The 25603-nt window shown below is 33.7% G+C and overlaps 2 protein-coding genes across 2 annotated transcripts; both read right to left on the bottom strand.

Annotated features, from left to right (window-relative positions):
* Positions 1-10001: 10001 nt before the first annotated feature.
* On the bottom strand, positions 10002-13671 carry LOC138326252 (fucolectin-3-like). Its single transcript, XM_069272373.1, has 3 exons — positions 13294-13671; positions 12145-12372; positions 10002-11342 (listed from the first exon to the last, which is right to left on the bottom strand). Exons 1-3 carry the CDS (start codon positions 13583-13585, stop codon positions 11008-11010), a joined length of 855 nt encoding a protein of 284 aa, XP_069128474.1. The 5' UTR covers positions 13586-13671; the 3' UTR covers positions 10002-11007.
* An 8527-nt stretch (positions 13672-22198) lies between these two features.
* Positions 22199-24656, bottom strand: LOC138326184 (sodium-dependent glucose transporter 1-like). The gene is made up of 3 exons (XM_069272313.1): positions 24594-24656; positions 23637-23922; positions 22199-23280 (listed from the first exon to the last, which is right to left on the bottom strand). Exons 1-3 carry the CDS (start codon positions 24654-24656, stop codon positions 22199-22201), a joined length of 1431 nt encoding a protein of 476 aa, XP_069128414.1.
* Positions 24657-25603: the final 947 nt, after the last annotated feature.

Below are 25603 nucleotides of genomic sequence, written 5' to 3' on the forward strand. Positions count from 1 at the left end.
TGAATAATTTGTGATTATAATAAACAATTATTTTGGATATATTTCGGTTTTATAATTATACATTTGTAACCTTCATCGACGATTCTGACGTCTTCCTTGCTTACATGTATGAAGATGTACATCGCTTTAAGATACGGAACTAGTGTATACGTGGTTAAGAGATTGTCAGTATAACTGGTTACTCGCTTAATTCGAACATTCGGATAACTCGAAGTTTTCTCGTGGTCTCTTTGAATTCGATTTAATCGAGTTCCACTGTACAAAAAGATATTGCAAAGACATGCATTTGGGGTAATATTTAACACAAACAAATCATAGTTAAAGTTTACCTTTAGTTTTGTACATGTTCATGTACATACTTCCATAAATATAGAGGTCCATATTAGACATACTATAAAGCAGATTCAATCTTCAGTTTCGAATAAAACTTTATTTGACTTCAAACTTAAACACAGTTTCATAAAATAGCATCACCCTTTTTATGTTTAGATTCAATTTACTTAATGTTCAGTGTTTGGCCAGATAATAAGGATACACATGCAAAAGTGCCACACATGTAAATCAGGCGTGGCAATTTGCTTGTGTAAGCATAGTGCGTAGTTATATAAACTTTATAGTACAGACTAAATTAAACACAGGAGAATGTTTTGAGATGTAATATTAAAGAAACAACTTATGGTTATTGGAGTAGTGCAAGGTTAATTTTCGCGAGTGTAGGTTTTGTGTGTGGCCTGTATGCAGAGCATTTAGATGTTTTGATTTATATACTGATGATAAAATATAAAGGGTCTATTAATGAAAGCGTTTGATACTGAATGTTTGAAGTGAATTTCAAAAATGTGATATTTATCCGTTGCTTACTGTCAATTCTTCAGCGTAGTTAAATACAATACGGTAAATGATCACCAAACTATCTACCGATTACACACATGTAATACTTACGATAAGTATGTAGTTCAGTGGAAGGAGGTGGAGTTCGAGTTTTTCTTCCGCGCATCTTGAAATATATTTGTTTAACTATTCATCTTATTGGAGGTAACTGAAATTGAATATGTATGCTTCCATTCTAAATAACTTTCCCTTATGGTATGTCAGACACGTAACCAAAGAAAGAGCAGGTGAACATAAAGTAATATATGTTAAAGTGGCGATAATAAGGTTAGCGAATGTACAAAAACAGAGAAGGAAACTGGTACACTGTACATCAACTATAATTTGCAGGTGAACCTAGTTTTTTTATATCCATTCTAGCGTCATCACTGAGTAAATTGCTTTATTTTTTGGTGATATTATATTTATCTTAATAAGATAATGGTCATACATTTCACATGTTGACCACTGGACCCATACCAACGTAAGATTGTAGGATACGAATCATTTGAAGTGGTAAATACGGTGCCGAGAAGTAATTCAAACATTTTGAACCAACAACAAAAAGTAAACTTTATCCGTCAATACGATCACGTGAATTTGTTTTTCCACATCTGACGACATTTTTTTTCTAACTTGACCCCGAATATTAACCTTCCGTTAAATGAAACGTCATATTCACCGGAATGACGTCATTTTTTCGATAATGAAACTCTGGTATGGAGGTGTCGTCTTTTTCATGGCTAAAGGCTAAAGCAAGGCTTCGATGGGTAATTATTGATTTTAATTATTCCCATATTGTTTCAATGCCATAATACACACTGAACAGCTTTACTGGAACTGTTTGTGAAGGCCCTTATATATTTCCCACGGTACTGTCGGTAGTTAAAATGAATACACCTGCATTCAGTTTAGTGAATGAATCTTTTCTTACGCATCAAAGAAGCTTCGAGCAAAACCAAGAACATAACTGGATATTTTTTTTCGTTTTTATTGCCATTTATATAGGGATGGTTGCAGGATAAACAAAATACGTTTTTCTAAGTATCGCATTAAAATAAGCCTTGTGTTGTAAAATACTAACCAAGTAATAACAGATATAGCTGGCCCCAGTTTCATGAACATTCCTTAACTTAAGGAAATCCTTAACGTAAAATTCTCCATAGGAAAGCATAACGGAAGTTAAGGAAAACCTTTAAGTTAAGGAACCTTCCTTTAAATCTCTAATGCTTTCCTATGGAGAATTTTAAGTTAAGAATTCCTTAAAATTAAGGAATGATCATGAAACTGGGCCCTGGGGATGGAAAACATGTATTATATTCTTAATTTGACCCATTAATACGCAAATAGCTAACAGAAACTCACCTTATGCAGTGTACAATAAATCTCATATTACAGGCAACAGAGAACGCAAGAAAGCTGCTAAACACACCGTACACCGTGATGACGTTTGGGCAGGTTGGTTCCTGTGGCAATTAATACTTAAATAGATGTAAGAGAGCAACCAACTAAATAATTTTACATAGAGTTTTATGATTAAGGTTTAGGTTCTCCTATAACACTAGATAGAAAAAAATGTGTGGGTCCTTCTGCTCAAACTCTAACCAGGGTAGCTTTATTGAAATCAGGCGCATTTTGACTAAAAAATCCTGAAATTCTAACCTATTCATTATCATAATTGATATTTTGAACCTAAATCTCAATATGAATTTCCAAATTCATATCATGGTTATCTAGGAATAATTACCTGTCAGAAAACATTTTTACTTTTGAAATTCATAATTAGCCAGCTAATCAGCGGCCGGGTTAAAATTCTATCCTGGGCTCAATCTTGTATACACAGGGGCCATTTCGAAGGTCTTTTTTATTTAGTTGGTTGTTCCCTATAACAGCATCTACGTAAAATGAAAAATTTCTTACCAACAAATTGCATAGAAAATTTAGACCTGATGTACATAAAGCTTTACTTACTTTTTCACAATGGTGATTGTTTGGTGTGGTTCCTGTCTGCTTCTGCGCTGATAGTGATAATGATAAAGTCAATGAAAAGTGTATTTTATTCTTGTAAGTTAACATTTCTGGTGAAAACACAAACGTCATAATTTTCATGAAACAATTTTTTCTGTCATCAACTAAAATATCATGACTTCTCACAATGTTCAAACTTCATCTTATAATCTACAAGTTGTTTTTGATCTTTTGAACCTAAAGGTCTATAACATTCATACTCATAGTAAGCATGAGGATTTGTATCTGATCATAGAGTACATAAATGTGTATTTAAATTTAACCTACGTTGGTCACAAGCTTTTCCTGACCAGCCCACTTCACACCCCACGTTGTGACATGTTCCATTAATATGGTTACAGACGGGAATCCTACAGTGACACTCTTCTGTACAGTAAGGACCAAAACGTCTGTGTCGGCATTCTACAAATAAACCTTTAGTGACTAGATAATAAAAACACTTATGTTTAAATTTTGTCCTTGTTTATGGGAGTTCAATGAAACGTTATTATTTCCAACACGGCTTCATAATTATTTCTAAAAACGTTTGCGTTTCTTATGGTAAACGTATAACGTTACCTTGACTACATGTATGTCCCCTCCATCCCGCGTCACACCCGGTTACATTACATATTCCAGTCTCGTCGTCACAGTCAGAGTTAGCACAATGACAGGTCTAGGCACAGTCTCGTCAGAATGTGTGGTTGGAACATGCTGTCGAATAGAGGGGCACATATGTATGTTAATGGATGTTATTGCCTCCAAAAGGACAGAACTGATCATGAACAAAGTAGTCCTTTAATGTTTTACAGAATAAAAATTATCATCATTACGCATGCACCTCTGTACTATAATCTCTTTCTAAAAAAGACCATTTTCCCTAAGTCCCAAAGAAGTAATTTTAACCAAAATCCAACAACGATTATCACATTTTCAAGCCGGGACGCCCCTTTATCAACACGCATAATGCTATAGAATTTACAATAGAAGACGACGAAGAAAACAAATATCTCAAGTAGAAGACAATAAATAAGCTGAGGGTGAAGGCGGAATTCAGTAAGGTTTGGTCATCCTCGTCAAAAGAACGCTTTGAATGAAACCATAGAGATGTTTGAAACATCTCGTGAAGTAACAAAAGTGGATTCGCCTAAGTCGTCACAGTTTTCAATGTAGTAATTCATTCATAAGAGACAAACAAAAATCTATAAACATTAAGTAAATTAATGAACGACAACAGTCAAGATCCGATTAGAATACTAGAAAATTAAAGAGATGTTGATATTAAAGAGAAAATATATAGAAAAAATATACAGATGATAAAATCAATCACGACCGCAGATGATGATTATGTAGTAGTAAATTTAGAAGTCGAAATAAGGACCATGCAAAAGTATGCTTATCTTGAAACTGCTAATGTTACACTTGTGAATTTAGCAACTATACAGAACTGTTTATCCTCTTTGACCTACTTCGCTGCCATAAGAATCCATACTATATTTCGAAGCATAAATATTTATTGTATTTGTTTGTAAAGTATTTATTACAATACATAATACCAGTAACAGCCGAGATTTAAAATGAAAAAGATTTTTTTTTCAAAAATGACGCAATGGTGAAGATTACCTTGGTCACAAGATTGGCCTTTCCAACCAGACGGGCATGTTGTAATACATCAAACATGTAAACACAAATCTATAAAAAGATTAAAAAGGGGGGATTCTGAAATACAGTTGGTTTAAAATACCAACAAAACAAAATAGTGTTGTCCAGAGAAAATTAGTAGGTTTCAACATATGACTCGTCGTTAAATGCTTTGGTCCGACTTGTATAACCAGATTAGTGTATTCGCCTTATTCGCATGTATTCGTAATAAGCACCTTACTTTTTCTGAATTTATTATTTTATAATTCAGTGCTATTTCTGTATATTTTACCAATACATCTTTGAAAGTTGTATTTATATGTGTCTGTCTCTATGGTATTTTGTGTTCTATACGTAAAACACAGATGTAATAAGAGTTCAATTATTGCCATTTTTAGCAAACATGTAGTCTCGATAATTAAAGTAGATACTGATAAAAACACTCAAATGACAACCTACATTCAGGTTCAGATGTGGAATTGATTAGTTTGTATCACACATACCTCCGATCACCTGGACTTCACACAGTTCTACAACTGCGGACGTTTCGCTATATCATGTAACATTCCGAGGTTCATTGTCAGCAGGCTGTTTGTTGTAGAATACAACATACTGACCAGATATAGGACATGAAAGTGACTGGATATAGGATGGTAGGCCGGGTCCGTGGTCATGGTGACACAGGTGGGCTGATCGCAATACTTGGTGAATGTTGTAAGCAACTGAACTGTTTGATACGTAAAAATCCAGACATTCGGAAAAGATCTGAAATTAAATTGAAAGTAACAAACAGATAACGCTCTAGGCCAATATCATAATTGAAAATATCTCAAAGCAAAAATAAGCTCTAGGTAGAATTCAATTTTATATTTTAATCAAGAAAATTCATGCTAACCCATGTAGTGGAGCAGATAAATGCAGAAATATGACCGAATTGTGCACATTATGATAAAAGCATGACAACTCGCACAAATGAATTTTAAGCCATAAGAATTAGTTTGGGCCTCTGAGCCATCGCGAATTTCTCTATGACGTCACTAGCGGCCATTTTGGAGATGGTCGCCATTTTTTTCAAAACCACATTAAAGATAAATGGAAGCAATCTTTCTGAGTATTTTTTTTTTATTTTATTCAACTTAATTGATGTATGAATGAAAAATAAAATATTTGCAACGCTAATTGTTGAAAATTGACAGAATTTCAACAATTATTGAATTTCTATAACTGTGATCAGTATGTACATACCTGAACACGGTTTGTCACCTTGCATTTCCAGGCATGCACTTTCAGTATAAATTCATCTTTCACATATGAACTTACACAATTGTGTGTACACGATGTTAATTGTCTGTATCTGTTGGAAGGACAACTCCCGTCCTAAATCTACTTCCCACCCAGGTAATAGGTGGAACTGGGTGACATTTCCAATTCCTGGATCCCTGTATAGAGTACAAAAACTTCCATGGAATGAAGGTTCCTAAATTTTTAATGTTATTAATGCCGCGCCACCATCAAAATACATGTATCTGGATCCTCACGTTTTTTGACCCATTTGCTGTAATAGCTAAACAAAAACCGTGGAACTCTGTCGAAATTGGGATGGAAAGGTTCTATATTAAGCCAGTTTTGGTCCAATATTGAACCTGAAAAACAAGATTTCTCAGAAATGTCTACGTAAGCTGGTTTTCATCTGAGAGCCTGTATTTATGCAACTTTTAGTAAATATATGAAATATGAGAAATTAATTTAATCTAATATTTCAAATTGAAAGAAAAAACAATTTCAAAGAATTTGCTTAATGACCCCTATTAGGATGCCCGCGCCACTCCTCCGGCCAAATATGTCCAAAATATACTTAACTATTCCAAAGTAGTGCGGCTCGGCGACTGTCGCTATATACCTCCATGTAGGTGTAACCCTGCCCTTTTCAACAAAGACATATATTATATTTGATTAAGTAATGCTAAAACAAAGTACTTTCGTGAGCCATTCACAGAACATATACCAAAATACACAAGAAGAAATATTTTGTGATTTCCTGTTATATTATGTTAGTAGTTCAATATGATCTTTATCAAATGATGCTATTTACATATTTCTGCACTTGTTATGTACAAAGAAGTTAAATCCCATATTGTAAGGTTTTTATAGCGATAAGGAATGCTATACTATCAGTACAGACGTTATCTAAAGTTAATAAATCCTGGTGACATTGGAATTTAATATTAATTTTCTATAGCACAGTATGTTAACCATTTTATACATGCAGCTAAAATAACCCTTATATTAGGACACCATTCTTGAATCTCCACTTTGTCATTTTATTGGTTTAGTATTAGACAATGTTTTTATCCGTGTTGGCATGGAAACGATAACTAGGAATCATAAGACTGTAATTAAATGGATTAAAAGTTGGTAGCAGTCCTGGTCATAGCAGGTATAACTAAATGATATCTGAATAGTGACAATTCCATTTTTTATTTATTCTAACTTTTATATTTTCTGTCACAAGGATTTTTCATTTCGATTTAATAAGTAATTTCTATCGTATACGTTATCATATTAATATAAGATATATGATTTACAAAATCGTTTTGTCTTTTACATTTAGCAGGGACATTAGATTAAGAACCATCTTCAGATTCCACTCCTTTCCCCTGCCCCTCTAATTATTATTACAACTGATATTTACCACGAGTGTCCACATACTACATACATGTACGTCCTTATATGACCTTAAATGGTCTATTGTTCGTGCACTTTTCCAAAGCCATGAAGACAAGTAAAGGTTTCCTTCTGTGTATCGTTCATAGTAAGGATCTGGTCTTGTACATTCAGCTTTTTGCAGTAACGGTCTGCACCAAACTTCCATGAAATAATCTCTGAAAGACCTCGTTGACCAGGTGTTTCCATACTGACTAAAGGGATTTATAGGATAATTATGACCTCATAAATTTCCGTTTTGGTTGGTAAGGTTATATAGTGTCAATCCCAAGCAATTAGAAACCAACAACTCAAACCAAACTAAACCACATTTAGCGTCCTTATCTTCCCTAACTATTACTGAAGATTACTTCAACTGGGTTACTCTGTTCATTAGTGTTGATATCAAACTGAAGATGATGTACCTCTCCGTCATTAAACAATATAAAGTTTTTAAGTCACGGTTAATGTCTCCCGACATACCACAGTACTAGTTTTATTCCACCTCTGGGTTACGTATCCGTGTGGCAGTTGACAGCAGGCACTAAAACCTGCCATTGGATGACATTGGCGGTAAATGCGACTAACTCATGTACCACGTGATACCCGATAGCGTTTGTACGGAAAAAGCATCTCCAGTGGTGATGGAATTTGACTCTTTGCAATCTTTTCGCTGAATTGAGGTTAGCACCGCGGGTTATAATCTTTAAATGACGTACATTCACCAATAGAAGCAATACAACGTTATCAAGTATCACGCGGTAAGTGCATTAAAATCCAATTTCACATTCAAATGTCATTCTGAAACTATTACAATCGACATAAAGTCCACTGAAAAGACCTTAAAATCGATAGTTCACAGTGATTGTTAATTTTAAGAAATCGTTATGCAATAATTTCCAAAATGTTTTTCCTTAGAGAACTTTATTCTCTTCATGTCGATCGATTGAGCGTTTGACTATTAGAAATGTTGAAAATAATATACCACTATATACAGAGCAGCCATTTACAGATAAATCAGATGATAGAAAATTTATTTTTTTTGTATAATGTATGGTATCGTCATTAATTTGCTTTGTGAATTTTGTTGTTTTGTCAAATGTGAAATTAAAATTGTGACCTGAAATATGCATGTCTAGTTTTGACGACTCAAAGAGGACGCTCACTCTTTTTGAGCATCTGGTGCTTCTCGTTCGCTTTCAGAAGCCTCAGTACAAACATGACGTTTATCTGGTTTTTATCGATTTTCAGTTAAATTGAATGTCATATTGGTGATACTTTTAAATATATATCTAACTTAATTATTAATTACTTATTTTTAATTAATATATGTTTAACTTGATTGATATCTCAGTTACTACGAGGCCGTGATTGAATGATATTTTAGATGTACTGAAAGAATATTAGTTTTTCGCCAATTCTGAGTTGCGAGATTGAAACCCACGTGAGACATTTGTCAAATACTATATTACTCCTACTACTTACCCCGTAGTTTTTTGCTGACGCTTGCTGTTAAATAGGCCAAACCAATTAATTTATCATTTACTACACCATATTAGAATGCGACGGCCTAGGCATTAAAGTGCATTCGAGTGGCTGAGATTATTTAAATGTTTCATTAGTGCATAAGGCATTGTATAATATTATATTCATACAAAATTGTACAAAAAAGTCTTATTTTATTTAAGCAATGAAATCACTATTTTTTAATTTTATCGGGGTATGAAAGAAATTTGTTCGCAAACTGTATTAATCCGCGTAGCGGATTCTCACAAAAGTTTGCAAACAAAATTTATTTCATAACCCGTTGAAATTAAAAAAAATAGTGACTTCAATGCTTATAATCAATTTTCCAGGCTACTTTATAGAATAAAATACGTTTACACGTACGATTCCATTGATTTTTTCCAAGGGATTCTTTTTTTCTAAATCGATACCCAATGTCAATGTTTCTATTGTGACGTCACGATAACGTCGGGTTTCCGCGCCATTCTCGGATTTTTGTTATTCATCGTGGAATGAAAAAAATGAATAGGCTAATCAGAAAGCCATTAACATAGAGAAAATTAATTATCAACAAATAATGCCATTCCTTAACCCGACAAGACATCACTTCGATCTTATTTACAGGTAGTAATATAAGACTAATACATATGTGGATATGAAGAATAGGGATATTCTACCCGAGGGTCCCAAAATGTAGTAAAACCCGAGGCTTGCCGAGGGTTTTGCAACATTTTGTGATCCCGAGGGTAGAATATCTCTATCCTTCACATCAGCTTATGAAAGAGTATTTTTCTTTCACACCTCGACATTTTATTGCAATTTTACAACTATATTATACAGCCATTTTGAAATAAATTCGAGGAAACCCACGGCTGTCAACATTTTTCATACATGAAACATTACGTGATATTTCCAACAAAAATTCCTTTGTTTGCATCTTTTATAGTAAAACTAGTCAAGTTTGTGGAAAAAAAAATGTTAAAGTTTTACCGAGAAATAGAAATTTTGTTGACGTTGTGACGTCACTTAGGCTTTATTGCATGGGTAGCCATGCAATACAGCCTCAGGCGGCATGAGTGTATTGTCCTAGACCAGCCAGTATTACACCCGTAGGTATGAAAGAAAATGTATTCCCGAGGCTCTTCTGTAGTATATATCTAAAATGTCATATTGGCATGTACATACTCAGAAATAAACTAATAGAATATCATACATAGGAACGTACACGTGACAAACACAAAACAACAAAGATATACATTGTTATTGTCTTTATTATATTTAGAATATGAGAAAAACAAACGAGAAAATGAAAAGAAACCAAAACAATAAAAGATATATGTAACTTTTAATTCTTCATTGACATGAAACAGGAAATACTTTTAAACGGCATGAATAACAAATGCCGCATACTTATTTTTTCAAATATCAATACAACTTTCTACCTGATACATTTGTTCTCATTTGCCATTGTATGGTGATATCAATAAATATTCCAACATGTATTGCTGAAATGTCGTTCATTCTTTTCAATCAATATATTTGTCTTAATCGCCTCTATTCATATGAAACGTGCAATATCCCATTGCAAATGATTTCGCTTAATTTAATTTACTATTATATTTTTCCAATTATTTTGTATCCATAATTATTTGTATGCCAAATTCAAAATAGATTTAAATTTAAATATAACTCATTGATGCTAAAGGTTCTGGGAGAAATATTCTCACTCATTTTAACACAAAAAATACATGGGTGTGACATTTGTGATGAAAAAAAGAATACATATTTATTGCAATGTATATCAGAATTTATATCTAAAACTAAAATATTTTTTTAGATTTCTTTACGGTAAACGATTTTGGATATACATTAATAAAATTCATTCAAGATGTAATGTTAAATGTTAAGATATTTTATTGATAATTGTTACTAATAACTATCGGATTACATATCACTTATTTTGCATAGCATTTTTATATTTGTACTACATGTTGCGGAATAGTTTACATTGTATATATTAAAAAAATAACTAGAAAAAAACACTTGCATTTCTCATTTTTAATGTCCATCGCCAGTTGTTCTTTTTTCTTTATTTTATTAGAAATTCTACTTAATGTAATTCAGTATCCCTTACTACTTTTCTAATGGAACATAATTACACGTGTTTATCATTTGAAACTACCATTTGTGAGGTATTTACAGTTTAACTACATGCACATTATTTGTCTATAGATTTAAAATGAGGTCGACATAAACTGTGCATTTAAGGAACAGATTGTACTATTTCCTACATACAGATGTGATGAAAGATTTCAGGCGATGGAGATCCAATGCTATGATACACCCAAACACAGAGACCAGGACCCCAACTCCAAACACAGATCCAAGATTCCTGGCTGATTTTCTGTTATCTGCAGCACAGACGAGTGTCCGTCGGTAGAAACTGGTCTGTTTTCTGTCTATTGCCAGTTGTTTCTTTAGTTGTTTCATTCGCTGGGTCAGTTCTAACATTGTGGGGACTGTTCTGTTTACATATCGACAACACCAGATGTCTGGACAGGAAGTTGTAGTGGTGTTTTGCGATGATGGAGATGCATCACAAATCATTCCATAGCCTGGAACAGAATGTTCAAACAAACATTCATGTAAAAAGATACATAAGTCGTTGCAGAGAAAGGACGAAGTTGTGTTTTTGTAATACAATGGTATCTCTAATACCAAGTTACCCAGATATTCTTTACTTTGAGATCACTGGTCATCTAATTATTTAGGTACATTATTCCAATCATGTTTTTGCAATAATTGTTTTTTAAAACATATCGAACATTTTCGTGCTTGTAGGCCTACCTTCGACCATGTAAGTGACAACACAAATGTATTATCCTCCTTATTAAAACTGAAGATAAAAAATAGTAAGATCATTTAGATTATTTACATTGCACAAACTTCATCTGTGAAAATGGAAAGCGGAACCACATGTAAAGTTGATTTCTCGTATATATCTTGGTATTTTGTAAACAAACATTTTATACGCGATGTATAATACACGTGACTGTTTCCGGGGCATCTGAGGGGCTATTCTCTACTTACTGATACTTGGATACTGTGGATATTTGTTTATATTCTTCATAAAGGAGTATATATAAATTACTTAAGTATAACATATTTTATTTTGGACAATAGAACCGGTGTTATGAGGAAAAATTATATAAGACATCGAATATATCAGAGCATGTTCTATACTCCCCCATGATGTCGGTCTGGTTGACTTGGATCGGGGTATGATTGTTATTCTTTAAATTTTGTATTCACCAAATCCATGTTTTCTCGAAATTCAGTATTGGTATTATTATAAATCAAAACCTCCCTATTTAAGTTTACTTTGTTTTCAAAATAAGTTAAAATATGAATACTGACCTGAAACTTCTACCTCACATAAAGCTAGTGGTCTCCCTTTTGCGTTTCGCATGTAAATACGTAAATACCGTCCCAAAGAGCCGTTTGTACAGGGGAAAACTCTCTCCTCCCCATCCCCTATACCGCCCCCTTCGTGAAAGTGACAGAGTACCGCCCCAGTCAGGTGTCCTGTTCCGTCGTCTTGTTCAAACATGGATACTTCAATACCAAAATCAATCAGCCGATAACCTTTAAGAAAACGCAATTAAAACCGTTCTAGTGTACGCTTGTATATTTCATTCTTATTAATAGTAATATTGTGCAGTGTTCGGACTCTATTGGATTTAAGAGTAGAAAAATATAAAACTTAAAATCGATATATTTTACAATGATTTAAACTCTGAATTTCACCTCATAAAATTATTGATGTTTAAGTGAATAATTAATATTTAGGCTTGAAAACTAATTATAAAGTGTAATTAATATGGGGGCTTTAAGATCCCAAAACGACGTGGGTAAATTACTTTTTGCCGTCGGTTAGTTCCACCATCTTGTGATTACGACCTCATCATTTGATGTGAGTTTCGTGACTTCATAATCTCCGGAAAGGTGGGACTAATCGACGGTAAAATTTACGTACTTTACATTCGTCGTTTTGGAATTTCGAAACCCCGTATTCACTTATTTTTTATCTGGTTCAAAACTTGTTGCGTATGGTTCGTTTCATGCGATAGAAATAATCGCGTTAAATTTGAAAGAGGAAATCGCATTCGAGAGAAATCGACAGACATTTCTATTGATGATATGATTCAGCTTTACATTTTCATAATTTAATTACATATGTTACACTTACTTCCCTTGGTTAGGAGTTTGAGGTCATTTAAATAGACTAAAATAATTGTGCGGCAAATATTATGACGTCAAATATAAAATAGCGTTTTCGAGAGAAATTTTAAAAGCGAAACTAACGTGTTTGAGCAAATATCAATGCGCCTAAGATATATTCAGAGGTCAAACGATAATTTGATTCAATGTAGAGTCAACATTAAAAAACAATACTATTATAGTTTTAGCATCGTTTGACGATGGACATTATCAATCTCTGTAGCAGTGTTTATTTCCATAGTTACCTCTATTTCGTGCGCAGTAAAATATATGTGTTATATTTACCAAATGGATCTCTGTTCACGATTGTGACGGATGTGACGTCATATTGCTGTTCTAGATCCACCTGCCACCATGGCGTGTCCTCGAGTACAGTGGTATGGCTACACGATCCGTCCCCATATGTCGAGTTTTTGATACCGTCATTAGCCCTCCACGCGTAACCATGGAGATCATTGTCGTAGTAAGCACCGTCATACAGAGAGGACTGGTTCGCTGGTTTGTTGAGGGAAAGGTTGTGGAATAGGATATCACTCTCTCTAACACATGTCGCAATATCACCATCATCTGTTTTCATGTAAAATATAAAAGCGGCGAAAAAATTAGACGTGCCTTTGATCGCTCCAATAAAATCTTTAAAAATTACCCATTTAAATAAAAAATATTTCTCAGTTTCTTTCATTATACATATGCATTGCTTCCGTGTGCTGTGATTGGTTGGTTCCTGTGACACTCTTACTGTAGGAGTTCGACTTCCTTAGTACTTGTATGCTTGTATCTATGTCTGCCGTTGTATCAACTTTGAATATAACTAAACAAAAAAATCCTTCTGATTAAAAATCACAACCATTACCGACATATAGTTACATGAAGACGGTGTGTTACACAACAATGATTATAATCCCGAGCGGTACGGTTGTTTCACAACGATCTTGGTAAACAAATTTTTTTATTAGTTAAGGAATACTTCTATTGGATTATAATCATTAAGGACTAGGACCAATGGAAATTTGTTTATCCTTTTCTTAATTTTCCTTTGTCGATTTTCGATAAAAATGTATGCTTAACAAAATATGCCCGATAATCGACAGTATCTGTTTATTGATTATTCATGTTTCAATGTAACCAATACTGGTGCCCAGTGAGTGTTTATAAATAATAATATTACTCTTTCAATGATCCGTTCGACGTACTACTCTGGGATTCACAAAGGAATGAATATATAATAACGCAAGAGTGTTTTGGTATGTGAACTGGTTTTATAAAATGTCGGACATGTTTAGAATGAATCTGTACATTTATAACTGAGATAACGTCAGGAAATTCATTTGTGATGGGTATCAGAATTACAGCCTACTTTGAGGACGACCAGGGATTTGGCAAACAGAGAGGTGGCGTGACAAAAGTTATCACACAAATTATCAGAGATGGAGTTAATAGACTGGAATGTCTCATCTCTAATTACACTATTGTATCTCTTAATTAATTTATTAACAAATCAATAAACATATCAACATGATACAGATAATATTTCATACACTTTCTTTAATGATTCCAATGGAGAGATTATCAAACACCGAACGAAAAAAAAATACTTCATGCTGAAAGAACATAAAATATGCAAATAGTAATGAAATATGCAAATAGTAATGAAATATGCAAATAGTAATGAAATATGCAAATAGTAATGATCATTTCTACGATATATATCACTTTTGTACACATAGCAGCCTAAGGCCTCAGGCTACCCGATCATTTTATATCAATTTTTCAGTAAAACTAGATCTAATTTATTCATGGGGAATCCAGTTGTTTAAACATGTATGGAGTATTGACTTGCATTTTTTTCAAATTGGCAAACTATCATAGTTTTGAAATTGCAATAAAACACCGAGGTTTTTACAACGCTTTGTGATCCTCGGGTAGAATATTCCTATCCTTCATATCCACATATAAAAGAGTCTTATAATCTACCATTGTGTGTAGGTATTGATTGTGACGTCATGTCATGACGTCTAGATGTATCTAATCTCACCGAAATATTTTAATGTAAATATAAGCAATAAACTGTTTTTAAATCGTAGTCACATATTCTATGAAAACACTATGAATACACTATGAATACAACGATTCTCGTGCATCGATCAGCTGATTTCAAACATATGCCAGTTTCATATCAATAAAAAATAGTCCCTCACAATATTTTAATGTATAATCTTTAATGTGTTGTTTCTTGACGTAGAATCAAATAAGGTTTACTGTAATAAGTCAATCGAATCTTATTTTAACTATATTTCTAGTTTATCGTTTGTCATTTGCAAAAGAAGGTCGACGTTGTGGAATGACTTTGTCACCCAACTGTTCCATTAATCTCGTTTCTCGTCGTATATGGGTGTCATAATCTTATATAGAATATAATAACCTTTCAATAATTTTTAATATTATAAATTATTATATTGTTTATATATATATGGATTTAATGTATTTTTCTAATTTTGATAGCGGCTATGAATAGCAGAATTAAAAAGCTATCTACATATCTTCCGAGGTGCGCTAACGTGCTCCACGGGATAAGTAGATAGCTTCTGATATTCATAGCCGCTATGAAAATTAGAAAAAATACATTCAATCACTATGTGTAGGTATTGATAACGATCTCATGTTTCCGAGCTATAACGGCATACTTTTCGGAGAAATGTGGATTGCACTCACAACATGATGACGTAACAATGGATACCTACCCACAAGGGAGCTAACTCTGTAATAGGTAAAGACGGAACAGTATATTGTCTGAAGCTACAACAACATTGGCAACAAATCGCGGTATCTAGTTCTGTATCGTAGCACTCGTGGACCAAAGAATGTTCGAAAAAGACAGAAACCTATATTCAGTAAATAGTACCAAGCAATGTTATATTTCGGTCAAATACCATAGAGCTGGTTGTGTTTGCGATTAGGACATAAATCGAGGAAAATTAAGTTTTAGCGAGTGAAAATGTTGCGATTTGTTTTCAAAGTTGAAGGTTATTCAAGGAATCATATTATTTCACAGTTCAAAATTTCGCGATGATGTTACTGATTCGTGAAATCGTGAAACTATCATTACCGCGAAAATAAACCACGTGATATACGACGCCCCATAAAGCAACAAACAAAATGGACATTGATCTCAGATCTGAAACGGGATAAAATCACAATTGAATATGTGATTTGGTTCCCAGTCAACTAATTTTACTGATATCCACAATATGGAGTGTCAAAATTAGCGAGAGAACAGCTGAATCAAAATCAACTAGAGTACAGCTGATCCAACATCAGCTAGAGTACAGCTGATCCAACATCAGCTAGAGTACAGCTGTATCAACATCATAGGGAGTACAGCTGAATCAAAATCAGCGAGAGTACAGCTGAATCAAAATCATCTGGAGTACAGATGATCCAAAATCAGCTAGAGTACAGCTGATCCAAAATCAGCTAGAGTACAGCTGAATCAACATCATAAGGAGTGCAGCTGAATCAAAATCAGTGAGAGTAAAGCGGAATCAAAATAAGCCACGGTAGTATAGGGAACAACCAACTAAATAAAAAAAAAGACCTTCGAAATGGTCCCTGTGTATACAAGATTGCTTCGAAATGGCCCCTGTGATATTAAACCGGCCGCTAATTATGAATTTCAAAAGTAAAAATGTTTTCTGACAGGTAATTATTCCTAGATAACCATGATATGAATATGGAAATTCATATTGAGATTTAGGTTCAAAATATGAATTTTGATAACGAATAGGTTAAAACATTAGAATTTCAGGATTTTTAGTACAAATTGCACCTGATTTCAATAAAGCTACCCTGGTTGGAGTTTGAGCAGAAGGACCCAAACTTTTTTTTTCTATCTAGTGTTATATGAGAACCTAGACTTTAATTATAGAACACAATATCTAACTAATATTCCTTTGTTTTAATAATACAGTACAAAACTTTAACAAAGTTTAACACTGTGGTCTATGTAAAATTATTTAGTTGGTTGCTCTCTATAGCTGATCCAAAATCAGCGATAGTACAACTGATTCAAACTCCTGTTTCTACGATATATTATATAATACTCTATTTACATGTTTCACATTAATTTTATCTCCCAGCAAATGAGAGTGATGCCAGAGATGGAATCCTTGGTTCATCCCTCTTACGACTGTCGCTTATTTCACTCGATCGGTTTCATTTCGTAAAATTTAGAATTTTAGTTTTCAAAATGTTTACCGCGTGATTGTTACAGTTTTAGCAGAGATATTGCTCGTTACTACATCCTAACAAATCACATTAGGAATAAATAATATATTCAAGATTATCCGTTTAAAAGAACAAAACATAATACATGTTTTAACACGGTAATATGAATTGATTCAAATTCCATATTTTTTCTATTGATTAGAAATGCAACTGTTGTTTCTATATTTAAAAAAAATAGAAATATTTTTATATCAGTTGTTGTACCTGACGGATTACAACCTGCTACGACTCGTGTGGTATCAGGTTTTTTTTATATAAATCGTGTGTATACTGTTAACCAACTTAGTTTTGAGCGAGATTCGCGTATTTCTCGATTAGGAACCGCGAAAATGATTCGACCTGTAAATTGTCCGAATTGAGTGTGTATCGCGAATCTAAATCACTGTGTGATAAATTAATATGAATCAACTATAAACAACTTCTAGAACATTGTAGATACTACCAATTAAATTTTGACACTTACCTGCATATGTGTACTTGAGAAACCATTCTAGCAGTATTAAACACCACATTATATTAAATATTTCTTTGTACATGCGTCCGTGCTTCCTTTCACAGAAAATACTGCGGTCGATAACTTCTCCTTCTCTGACAAGTATATGTCTGATAACGTTTGCTGAGATATAACAGCATTTATCTATGTACTGCGTGATGAAAACATGAAAGTGCTGCCTCCTTTGTGACGTCGTGTAGGCAACACTTATAGGTCTACTGTCCTGTTGATATTACTTAACAGTTTTTGTTTTAGTAAATTATTTAAACTAGAAGATACTATTGGCATTATGTAACGCGCCATTGGATGTGGCAAAAACATCCTGTGTGTTATACACATCAATACATGGTAAAAAGATAACAACCAATGTTTTAATAATCTTACAGGGAAATGGTACATTTATTATTAATATAACACTATAGATATATGAAAATAAAACTGACACAGTATTGGTATGCCTCCCTAGGCGTAGTATAGGGATGAATCGCACTTCCATTGCAAAGTCTGTCTTTCCACAACGATTTTAGCTTTTAATATGTATGTCATAATCAATTATGTATGTCAAGCCAAAATCCAAACTAGGATCGATATCACCTATAGCATTATATCGTTGTATTTTGTTCTCGCAGCAACGACTGGGTGATTAATTTTTCATTAACTTATATTTTCAGGAATTAATTATGACTGATTTGTGTTTAGGTGAAAATTCGAAGGCCTAATTAGCTTGATGACTGATTTGTGTTTAGGTTATGGGATACCTGAACAGAATTCTTTGATTAAAGGCACACTATACGTAGTTTTTCTTTCTTTTTGTAATCACAAACATTTAAAATGACAGCACATTGTACCAATGACATAGAACTAAGATGGAAGACGTGCATTATGACATTATTCCATGGAGATAAACCTTTGATAACGAAAGGTCAAAAATCGCCATCTCGAAACAGTCACAAATCAGTTCAGAGAAATCACTATATTTGAAAGTAAACAGGCAATCACGTGATCACTAGTTTCCCATAATACAACTTCATCTATAGGCCAATGGCATTCGTGAGGTTTAAGCACGTGACTTGTGTTACTACGCGTTTACTACAAAAACCTACATGTTTTATACCATTAGGGGGAAATCCCCTGCGGATCGTGGTTTCATTTCCAAAGTTGGAAACAGATTGAAGTTCATAAATACATATTTTTATTTATCTTTTCGCCGGAGCGTTTGTTATATAAATATACAAGGACTTTTTTATTACGGTTTTAATATGCATGTACAATATAAATATTGGGTTAACCTTCGGAATAAAAATCCTCCTGGGACGTGGTTTTACCTCAAATGTCGGGAATCACATTGGATTTAATCAGTTTGTATTTGCATCTATCTTCTCTCCGGAGCTTTCCTTACACATAAAGGCATAACGGTTTTTAAATAACGGTTTCCATCTATACATATATGTATTTAAATGATACTGCAAAGTGTGCGTGTTAAAAATGGTGAGAAATTTTAATATAGTGCCGACAGAGCTTAAATGATACCCATCGTCTGATCAATAATTGGTTTTTAATCGTGTATATATATATGTCTAATTAATGCAAAACATTACTTAAAATAATCTTGCAAAATATGACTTAAAATAATCTATTTTGCTTTCGGTGCATGTGCAATCAGTATTGCATTCCATATAGGACATAGTACCACAGAAATTTTTTATATTTTTAACTTGAAGTAAAATTAGAAGCTCAAACTTTTCAAAGGTGGTAATGGTGTTAAGTAAGTAACTTTCGTAACTGAAGAAAATACTAAATCGTCTGCCTCCTGTGTTTGACTGAGAAAAATTACAATTTGTCAGCTACGGAGCATCTTTAATTAACTAATCTTAAACATTTCCACGACATGTATCTCTATAAATTAATTTTTAACTGCACGAGCGCGGGCAAATGAACACGTGTACACGTTCCTGAGTCATATAACGTGTGTAAATAATCAGAAGTCACGTTGTTAAAACATGAAATTCGAGGTTTAACGATATCATACATCGCACTTTCCCATTTTTCTGCAATTTCGAATACCTCAAGAAAACGAACCACTTCCAACGTAAATGCCGGTCAGTAAACCATTGTATTGTGTTGTTATATTCGTTCCGTAGGCTAAAATTTATCATCAATTATATGCTTCCATTTTACTTTTTTCCTGTATTTTCCTATTTTGAGCGCTAAAATTAAGTCCGCGCTACAAAGTAACATACTGAATCCCTATAAAATTATAATTATTAATATACTGTATCATTATCGATCTCTGTCCCTAATTATTTCAAAATCCATATCAGTGTCTCCATCTGTCTGTCTGCGTAGCATTGTCTGTACAAATGTATCTCTGTATCATTGTTTGTATCTCTGTATCATTGTCTATATATCTGTATCATTGTCTGTATCTCTGTGTATCATTGTCTCTGTATCATTGTCTGTATCTCTGTATCATGGTCTGTATCATTGTCTGTACTCTCTGTTCTATCATTGTATCTCTGTATCATATTGTTGTATCTCTGTATCATTGTCTCTGTATCATTGTCTGTATCTCTGTATCATTGTCTGTATCTCTGTATCATTGTATCATTGTCTCTGTATCATTGTCTGTACCTCTGTATCATTGTCTCTGTATCATTGTCTGTATCTCTGTATCATTGTCTCTGTATCATTGTCTGTGTCTCTGTATCATTGTCTCTGTATCATTGTCTATATCTCTGTATCATTGTTTGTATCTCTGTATTATTGTCTCTGTATCATTGTCTGTACTCTGTATATTTCTGTATCTCTGTATCATTGTCTGTATATCTCTGTATCATTTGTCTCTGTATCATTGTCTGTATCTCTGTATCATTGTCTCTGTATCATTGTCTGTATCTCTGTATCATTGTCTCTGTATCATTGTCTTATCTCTGTATCTCTATGTATGTTCTCTGTATCGTCTGTATCTCTGTATCATTGTCTGTATCTCTGTATCATTTGTCTGTATCATTTCTGTATCTGTATATTGTCTGTATTCTGTATCATGTCTGTCTCTTATCATTGTCTGTTATCTTATTTCTGTCTCTGTATCATTGTCTGTATCTCTGTATCAGCTTATTCTCTGTATCATTGTCTGTATCTCTGTATCATTGTCTGTATCTCTGTATCATTGTCTGTATCTCTGTATCATTGTCTGTATCTCTGTATCATTGTCTGTATCTCTGTATCATTGTCTGTATCTCTGTATCATTGTCTGTTCTCTTATCTCTCTGTATCATTGTCTGTATCTCTGTATCATTGTCTGTATCTCTGTATCATTGTCTGTATCTCTGTATCATCTGTATCTCTGTATCATTGTCTGTATCTCTGTATCATTGTCTGTATCTCTGTATCATTGTCTGTATCTCTGTATCATTGTCTGTATCTCTGTATCATTGTCTGTATCTCTGTATCATTGTCTGTATCTCTGTATCATTGTCTCTGTATCATTGTCTGTATCTCTGTATCATTGTCTGTATCTCTGTATCATTGTCTGTATCTCTGTATCATTGTCTGTATCATTGTATCTGTCTCTGTATCATTGTCTGTATCTCTGTATCATTGTCTCTGTATCATTGTCTGTATCTCTGTATCATTGTCTGTATCTCTGTATCATTGTCTCTGTATCATTGTCTGTATCATTGTCTCTGTATCATTGTCTGTATCTCTGTATCATTGTCTGTATCTCTGTATCATTGTCTGTATCTCTGTATCATTGTCTGTATCATTGTCTCTGTATCATTGTCTGTATCTCTGTATCATTGTCTGTATCTCTGTATCATTGTCTGTATCTCTGTATCATTGTCTGTATCTCTGTATCATTGTCTGTATCTGTATCATTGTCTGTATCATGTCTGTATCTCTGTATCATAGTCTCTGTATCATTTTGTGTACATTATCTGTATCTCTGTATCATTTTGTGTACATGTATCTCTGTATCATTTTCTCTGTATCATTGTCTGTATCTCTATATCATTGTCTTTACCTCTGTATCATGGTCTGTATCTCTATATCATTGTCTGTATCACTGTATCATTGTCTGTATCACTGTATCATTGTCTGTATCACTGTATCATTGTCTGTATCTCTGTATCATTGTCTGTATCTCTATATCATTGTCTGTATCTCTGTATCATTGTCTGTATCTCTGTATCATTGTCTGTATCTCTGTATCATTGTCTGTATCTCTGTATCATTGTCTGTATCTCTGTATCATTGTCTCTGTATCATTGTCTGTATCTCTGTATCATTGTCTGTATCTCTGTATCATTGTCTGTATCTCTGTATCATTGTCTCTGTATCATTGTCTGTATCTCTGTATCATTGTCTCTGTATCATTGTCTGTATCTCTGTATCATTGTCTGTATCTCTGTATCATTGTCTCTGTATCATTGTCTGTATCTCATGTGTTGATGATGTAGATGAGTAATTATTTTTTCCTAATTTGTCTCCAACAAAGGAATCGTTGCTTTTTCCTGTTAACCAGACAAGATCGATGCTCCAAATAATAAGGACCAAGCAAAGAGATCTTTCCGTCAACAGAATGTACCCGAAATACATGTTTGAAACATGTTCCATGAAGTAACTAATGAAAGGGGCGTTAACTGCAGAACCTAAGCACGACAATATCACAATAAAAGATGCAATTTTACCAGTGATGAGGAAGAAGCGTTCTTCAGCAATAACACATACTAATGTCCATATTACAGAATGTCCAAATCCAGCAAGAAAACTGCTGATCCAAATTCCGACATTTAAGATATATATTCCACTAAGTATCAACCCACAGAATCCCATAATTGTGATCATAGTGTGTGTTATAGCTAGTTTTGTGGGACTAAGATCGAATTTTGCGTACATAACACCACAGAATGTTCCTAGCGCGCACGATGCGTTATAGAGAGACAGAACGTAGGCACTGTTGCGACTCGGCCAGTCCATTTGGATCACACAATAGTATGATATGAAATCCACGAATGCATCGTCAATCCCTGTGTCCAGCGCTGATAATAGTCCAATAAAAAATAGTGCCATATACAAATATCTTCCCGTTAGTCCATATCTTTGTTTGTCCTCATCGTGATTGTAAATAATTTTAAATTTATTGAAATGCGACACTAATGATAGAACAATAAATAACATCAAGGCCAACAGCGCGATACACGCAGATATTCCAAACGGAAAAATCAGTTTAGATGGCGATAATGCTTTTACGGATTTTCTAGAAAATTCTGCATGTAATTTGTTTGCTAATGACATATTATAATTGTTTGAAACTCCACTTGTCAATGGTGATGTGCTTGTTATCATTGCTTCATCTGAGCTGTTGATCTGCCTCAGGAAAGGTGTAATACTAAAAGGGGATAGCATGGATCCGAAGTCCTTTGAGAACCAGACAGCATGCATCGGTACACCTGTATCGGATCCCCATAATCCCGCCACCTCTGCAAATATAACTGGAACAAACATAGAAATTACAAACAAAACATAAGATATGGTTACTTCATAGAAAAATAGGAGTATCTGAGAATTTCCTGGATGAGAACTTACATGTTATATGGCACATGTACAGTTAAACATATTTAATTTGACATTTATTCTTACATTGTGTCACTGATCACATTTTTGTGGATAATTATTCTCGCTTTTTCTTATCTCAATCAATAGTACGCTAAAAATAGTTATTGTAGTTTGCTTCAAGCTTAATAAAGATTTAATGATGTCTCCATGTTTCTCAAAAATAAAACAAACACCTAACTATAGAAATGTGCTTGACATTTGCTAAGTGAATAAAAATAGCAAATAGGGATACCTGTTTCCATGACTCCCGTAGAAACCCCAAGACAAGCGAACGCGCCCATCATACCCAGATAGGATTCCAGTAAAGAGATTGTCACCGAACTAACAGCAATCATTCCCAGACTGAAGGTGAGAGATATATAGGGACTTAGTCTGCCACTGAGGAACCCCGTACTCAGAGATCCAAAGATATGAGCTAGGTTGTACATCGTGAAATAAGATGAGGCTTGTGTGAAGGTAACGCCCGTGTTTGTCTGTAGTTCAAGCAGGGCCGGTCCTGTGAGGTCATCTACCCAACCCTTTGTAACATAGAATTACAATACACCAGCATTAGGATGTGACATTCCCATCGTCAAAGGAAACATGATTACGTTTGGTGAGTTGCATATTTGATAACAAAACCAGCTACAGTTTTGCAATGTTAATTTAATTATACAATTATAAGATATTATCACTAAGTAGTTAATGTGTATTATATTAATTGGTTACGCACCACTGAGTGTGTTACTATATGTCTTTATCTATTACTTGCAAGGGTACATTATAGCTTTCAAAATCGATACAATAATCATACACGTGTAAAGACTACAGATCTAAGATTGTGGCGGATTACCATGGTTACGGTATACCACGTTGAACTGCAAACTTCAGAACTATGGTGACTATGTATTACTAGCAGCATGAACAAATTAGATGTGAAAAAATGATTTAAAAGAACATCTCGCAAATAAATGGTGTCATCTTCAAATGCTGATAGGCATTTATATACGCATTGCAGCAAAAGTGCAAGTTATGCAAAATGTACTTTTCGTTTAATCAAATCGCGGGTTGTATTGTCTTTGTAAAATCGATGCCCTATCTTCACCCCTTGTCCTTTACAAACCTTGACACAAAATCACATGTTCACTATACTTACGAGAGAAAAGAAGGCGAAACAACAACAAACAGAATACACTATCTTCATACAAACGTTTCCTCGGTCTGTCTTTGTTTTATGATCATCAACCGTGTTAGGTGAAGCTGGAGTCTCCATGGCTATCTTCAAGACCTATGAAGTACAACTCATTGCCAGTCACTTAACAAAAGCACGATGTGATATATGATAAATTCAACAAACTCCGCGAATTGCATTTCAAACGGATTGTACAATGACAAAGGTAAGTATCCTAAAATTTGGTTATATGATAATAAGTGTAAAAACAGTTTATGTATTACACTACAAAAGATAGTCACTACTGAAGCTAAGGCTAACGTGTTCATGTACGGTAGGTGTAAAAGAAGTGGAAGTGTAGTCATCCTATTTGACCTTTTTTGCAGGTACGGCTTTAACATTCACGTTAACACATAATATTATGTCTATATGCTTTAAACATTCACGTTAACACATAATATTATGTTTAGATGCTTTAAACATTCACGTTAACACATAATATTATGTTTAGATGCTTTAAACATTCACGTTAACACATAATATTATGTTTAGATGCTTTAAACATTCACGTTAAGACACACTTTTCTGCCTAGATGCTTTAAACATTCATGTTAACACATACAATTCTGTCTAGATTCTTTCAACATTCACGGTAACACATACTATTATATCTAGATGCTTTAAACATTCACGTTAACACATACTATTATATCTAGATGCTTTAAACATTCACGTTAACACACAATATTATGTCTAGATGCTTTAAACATTCACGTTAACACATAATATTATGTCTAGATGCTTTAAACATTCACGTTAACACATAATATTATGTCTAGATGCTTTAAACATTCACGTTAACACATAATATTATGTCTAGATTCTTTAAACATTCACGTTAACATATAATATTACATCTAGATGCTTTAAACATTCACGTTAACACATAATATTATATTTAGATACTTTAAACATTCACGTTAACACATAATATTATGTCTAGATGCTTTAAACATTCACGTTAACACATAATATTATATCTAGATGCT

This window comes from Argopecten irradians, chromosome 6 (assembly GCF_041381155.1).
Source record: "Argopecten irradians isolate NY chromosome 6, Ai_NY, whole genome shotgun sequence".
Taxonomy (NCBI): Eukaryota; Metazoa; Mollusca; class Bivalvia; order Pectinida; family Pectinidae; genus Argopecten; species Argopecten irradians.

Bases quoted from the DNA above. Each gene is read 5' to 3' on its own strand.
- LOC138326252 (XM_069272373.1), bottom strand. From the start codon at position 13,585: ATGAAAACAGATGATGGTGATATTGCGACATGTGTTAGAGAGAGTGAT. The intron at 12,373-13,293 runs GTAAATATAACA...GTTTTCTTAAAG, and splicing joins CGTGAACAGAGATCCATTTG to GTTATCGGCTGATTGATTTT. The intron at 11,343-12,144 runs GTCAGTATTCAT...ATTCTGTTCCAG, and splicing joins ATGTGAGGTAGAAGTTTCAG to GCTATGGAATGATTTGTGAT.
- LOC138326184 (XM_069272313.1), bottom strand. From the start codon at position 24,656: ATGGAGACTCCAGCTTCACCTAACACGGTTGATGATCATAAAACAAAG. The intron at 23,923-24,593 runs GTTTGTATGAAG...TATGTTACAAAG, and splicing joins CAAAGACAGACCGAGGAAAC to GGTTGGGTAGATGACCTCAC. The intron at 23,281-23,636 runs GTATCCCTATTT...TGTTTGTTCCAG, and splicing joins TACGGGAGTCATGGAAACAG to TTATATTTGCAGAGGTGGCG.